General features: G+C 41.9%; 1 protein-coding gene across 4 annotated transcripts; it reads right to left on the bottom strand.

The window, feature by feature from the left end:
- Positions 1–1,000: 1,000 nt before the first annotated feature.
- TCEAL9 (transcription elongation factor A like 9) lies at positions 1,001–3,009 on the bottom strand. Of its 4 annotated transcripts, none has more exons than XM_016194338.2 (2): positions 2,868–3,009; positions 1,001–1,871 (listed from the first exon to the last, which is right to left on the bottom strand). In XM_016194338.2, exon 2 carries the CDS (start codon positions 1,808–1,810, stop codon positions 1,451–1,453), a length of 360 nt encoding a protein of 119 aa, XP_016049824.2. In that variant the 5' UTR covers positions 1,811–1,871; positions 2,868–3,009; the 3' UTR covers positions 1,001–1,450. The 4 variants fall into 4 exon arrangements, with proteins under 4 accessions (XP_016049824.2, XP_060039360.1, XP_060039359.1 ...); XM_060183377.1 differs by having other exon boundaries at positions 1,001–1,868; positions 2,868–3,007; XM_060183376.1 differs by lacking the exon at positions 2,868–3,009 and adding an exon at positions 2,246–2,316 and having other exon boundaries at positions 1,001–1,868.
- Between the last annotated feature and the right edge of the window lie 1,500 nt (positions 3,010–4,509).

Consider the following 4,509-nt stretch of genomic DNA (forward strand, 5'->3'; position numbering starts at 1 on the left):
AACTTTTAAAAAAACTGTACACAAGTATAGGGATATTTGGTAATATAGGAGGTGAATTTGTCACAAGCCCTCTGGGAGTAGGAGACAACTCACCCTAATAAACTAGTCAGGGAGATAAAACTATAAACTTTACATTTAAGCACTTAACTCTGACTAGAGCATAACATCAATTAGCCAGCCTTGTCTTCTGCTCCAAACCCAAAGAAAACCACTTAGTCTAATTCTCATGAATTGGAGGGGGGAAGCAGGGCAGCTTGATCAAAATCCCAAAGTTGTCAAGTGTGCTACCTAGGAACTGGATGGTAGTGCAACTGGTTGAATGCACATACTGCAGTGCACAAGGATCCCTCGGGAAGGAAACTTCACGAGTGGTGGGGCAGTGCTGTGGGTTTCTCTCTCTCTCTCTCTCTCTCTCTCTCTCTCTCCCTTCTCAATTTCTGCATTTCCCCAAAATATATAAAATATATTTTTAAATAATCAGATAAACTGAAGAAGTGGGCAGACTCTTTACTTCCATAGAAGCCAGCCCGTGATTCAGCCCACTGGGGCATTTGCAGAAAAAAGGTTGGTTTCACAATTTGAGAATTCCATCAGTTCAGCAGCAGTAAGGGACTTAAAGTTCAGGAGCTGGATGATCTTACATGATAGTACCGAGGGAAAGAAGGAAAGGTTAAGTAGGCACAGTGGGAGAGGAACATAAAAGTGGCACCCACTTTAACAGGTGCCTGGATTAGGTGAAACTAACTTTATTCTCCCACAGAGCTGAAAAAAGTTCCTTTAGCTAGGGTCCTTCCAGGGCCAATGGGGAAAAACTGTCACATAAACAGTCATTACCTTATTTGACTCTCTCAAGATCCCACAGATCACTGTCTCTATTTTATAACTGGAAAACATGCCAGGAAATATCCTTAAGTGGCCTGGTGGTACACTGGTGTTCACATTTGCCAACAAATATTAAGTGCCCTAGTGCCTGTAGAAACAAACTGATAAGTCTAGATGGTTATTTTTTGCTATAAAAATTTTATTATTTTAACCATAATGCGTGTACATTCTAGAAACTAGGGAAACACAAATAAGCAGAATAAAAAAATCACTCACAAGCCTACCACTATCTGTACCTTTTGCATGTCAAACATCACATGATTTTTATGAATACTTGTAATATACAAATGTATTTATTTTTCAAAAATATGATTAAAATATGACATAGTAACCTTATTTTCATTTTTTATATCCTGTACAAATGAGTAAATCTGTCATATTAAGAGGTAAATACTTGTAGATCAGTCCGAAAATGAAGACATAATGAGTATACAACAAGAGATGCATTAAAGCCACTATTTGCAACAATTTTAAAGTAGGAAGATGGACAAATGCATATCAGGGAAAGCAAATCAAAAGAAAGCTATATAACAACGTTAGCATAAGGAAGAAAAAACACCAAGGTAAGCTACATTAAGTAGGGGTAAGGATGGTTTCGATTAACCTTCCAACGCATCACTATCAGTTTGTTTCTTACTCTCCTTATCTCATCCATTTCATTCACTTCTGTAAACATATCATCATTGCTTAAATGCCTGTTGTGGATATCCTCTTTGAATTCCTGAAGAGACTGAATCAGCCTTTCTCTAAATGTTTCTTCTGTTGTTTCCTCCTCCTCCTCCTCCTCCTCCTCCTCCTCCTCCTCCTCGTCCTCCTCCTGTTCCTCGGGTTCTTTCTCCTCTGGCTTTTCTTCAGGTTTTGGCTCTTCCTCAACCTTTGGTTCACTCTCATTTTCCAGTTTTCCTTCAAATTTCTCACAGGGTTTCATCTTGTGTCTATTTCTCTTCTTTCCCCTTTTGCTGCTTATTCCTCCTTGAGTACAATTACTTCTAGGAAACAAGTAGACAGTATGCCAAAGGCTTAGTGAGTGGACCAGTACTCTGGACAGAGGTGTCAGGTGTATTTTTTTGATTCAGAGATAAGATCAGATATCCTGAAGCACTTAGTCATCAATCAGGGTTTTCCTGAATCTGCAGTTCTACTCTCTTACTTCCCTCTATCCCCCCCTGTCTTTTCCTAGGTGCTCCTTGCCACCTCTCTGCATTCCTGAACCATTTCTCCTGTGCTGGGAGCAACCCAAGACCTTTCTAGAACAGAGTAAACTGGGTTTTGATGGAGGTGGGGGAGGAACAGTGGGGCCCACAACCTCAGTCCAGTCATAGCCTTCCTCCACTCCTATGGATCTTTATAACATTCCTATTACCTGTTTGTGCAGATCACTTTCTTCCTCCCCTTTTCTAGCCTGGTTTAACGTTAAGAAGAACAGATCTGCAGACCAGTGGACAAACGGAAATGGGAGAGGAGGGCAAGAAGTTGTGAGAGTAGGGGTGGGGGATGGTGGGGCGAACGCTTGGCGGGGCGACCTTCACCTTTTTACTCCTTAAGGATTTTGAATATGGAACCCCCCCTTCCCCTTCACCAGTGCAAGTTAGCCCAAATTTTCCATCAGACAGGAAGTAGGAAAAGCAGATTATTTCCAAACTACCTTTAAAACTGAGGTACGGGCTGGTGTGTGTGGGTAGATGTCGGGAAAACGATTTAAAGTGGCAGAGGGTGATTATTTTTTAAGGATCACAGGTATCCTAATCGTTTTAGCCCCTCTTGAGATCCTAGTCCCCTGGCCCAAGGGTCAACGTTTTCAGAGACCTGGGAGGGAGGTAGGGGGATGGACTTGACTAGGACCCCCTCAGATATCTGCCCCACATCACCCCACCACCAGCAACACACACACACACACACACACACACACACACACACACACACACACACACACCAGAAAACAAAAAAGAGACAGATCCCCAAGAAGCACCTATTTTGACACTAACCTGCAAAACTCCAGCAAGTTGTTTCCTCCTTCCCCTGGCCCCAGGAACTGCCTCTGCGGCTGCTGAAGTAAGCTGGTACCCAAAAGGGAACAAGGACCAGACTAGCAGCACTTCTGCACACGTCGACTCCTAGTCACGTGAGGTCGACGTCACCAGTGAGCTCGCGCCCCCAATTTCCACTCCCACCAAAAGCGCGGCAGAAGTGAGCCCGCCCTCTGCCTACACCCCCTCCCGCTTCATACATTTGGTCAAGTCAGTCATTTCGTTGTTGCGTATCGCGAAGGGAAAATACTGTTTGCTTTTCTCTGATTGCTAGGGAGAGACTGCATTTCCCCCGCCCAGGGCTACTGAACTTTTGTACTTCTTTCAAGAATTCAATCATCCTGCTTTCCCCTCCCGGTATCCAGAACTCCCCCATCAGTCGTCCCACCCTCAGCCTCCATTTCATTTGCAACCTGGTCCTGGGCTTCAAAGATCACAGACAGTTAAGCAGCAGGTTGTGAAAATAAAAGAAACTGTACAGGAGTGAGATTTTTGAAATGTAGTTTTTTTTTTTAAGCTTTAGTCTTAATATTTCTATATTTCTTATATTTCTTTAAGAAACGTCCTTTTTTTTAAAAAAAATTATTTCCTCTGAAATTTAAGAGAGATGCCAGAGTGCTACCTTGGTACACACATCCTGGAGATCAAACAAGGAGTCACAGGTATGGAAGCGTCCTTCTCTGTCATCTGAGCTGGCCCTCCCCAAATTTGCATCTCTATTATTGAAAAAGACAAAGACAAGGAACTCCTCCAGTTAAATGAACTAGTATCTGTACATTGTTGAGCATAGACTTTGGCATGCGATGAATGCTTTAAAAGAGAAGCTATTCTAATTATACTAGTATTTCATTTGGGGAAAGGATTAAAAAAAAAAAACACTACTATTTGACCACAGAGACCTGTTAGTGGTAGACAGGAGACTGTGCTGCCTATATCACTTGTGAGGTACATATTGTGAGCTTCAGTTTCCTCGTCTGGAGCAAGAGTATAATGACAAAATAAAAACAGAATTAACTTTTAGGGGACCAGGTGGTGGCACATCTGGTAGAGCGCACATATGCAGGGAGCACCCAATCCCCAGGTGCAATGGGGAGGCTTCATGAGCTGAGGAGGGGTGCTGCAGATGTCTCTTTCTCTCTTTCCCTCTACCTTCCCCTTCCATCTCAACTTCACTGTCTCCATCCAAATTAAATAAATTACAAAAAGAAGTTAAAATAGGCTTTAGGAATTCAGAATGACACTTGACCCATAGAAAGTCTACAACAAGTTTCATCTACCTTTCAACTTATTCAGCCTTCAGTAAAAGTCATAAAATTGTCAATAAATATTGATTGAACTTGGAAGTGCAGTCATCCCTTCTAATTAGTGTTTACATTGTATTTTGGATAAATTCCTAAGAGTGGAATTGTTGGATCATAAGGTAATTCTATTTTTATTTGTTTAAGGACTCTTCAAACAGTCTTACAAACGGACTGGCTAGGCTTTCTACTAACAGTGTAGCAGAGTTCCTTTTCTCCACAACCTCTCCAACATCTGTCATATTCCATGGAATACTACTCTGTATTCAAAAATACAGTATTTGTCCTTTGGAACAAAATGG

This window comes from Erinaceus europaeus, chromosome X, assembly GCF_950295315.1.
Source record: "Erinaceus europaeus chromosome X, mEriEur2.1, whole genome shotgun sequence".
NCBI lineage: Eukaryota > Metazoa > Chordata > Mammalia > Eulipotyphla > Erinaceidae > Erinaceus > Erinaceus europaeus.

What these genes read in the sequence shown, in the direction of transcription:
- TCEAL9 (XM_016194338.2), bottom strand. Translation starts at nt 1,810, where the DNA reads ATGAAACCCTGTGAGAAATTTGAAGGAAAACTGGAAAATGAGAGTGAA.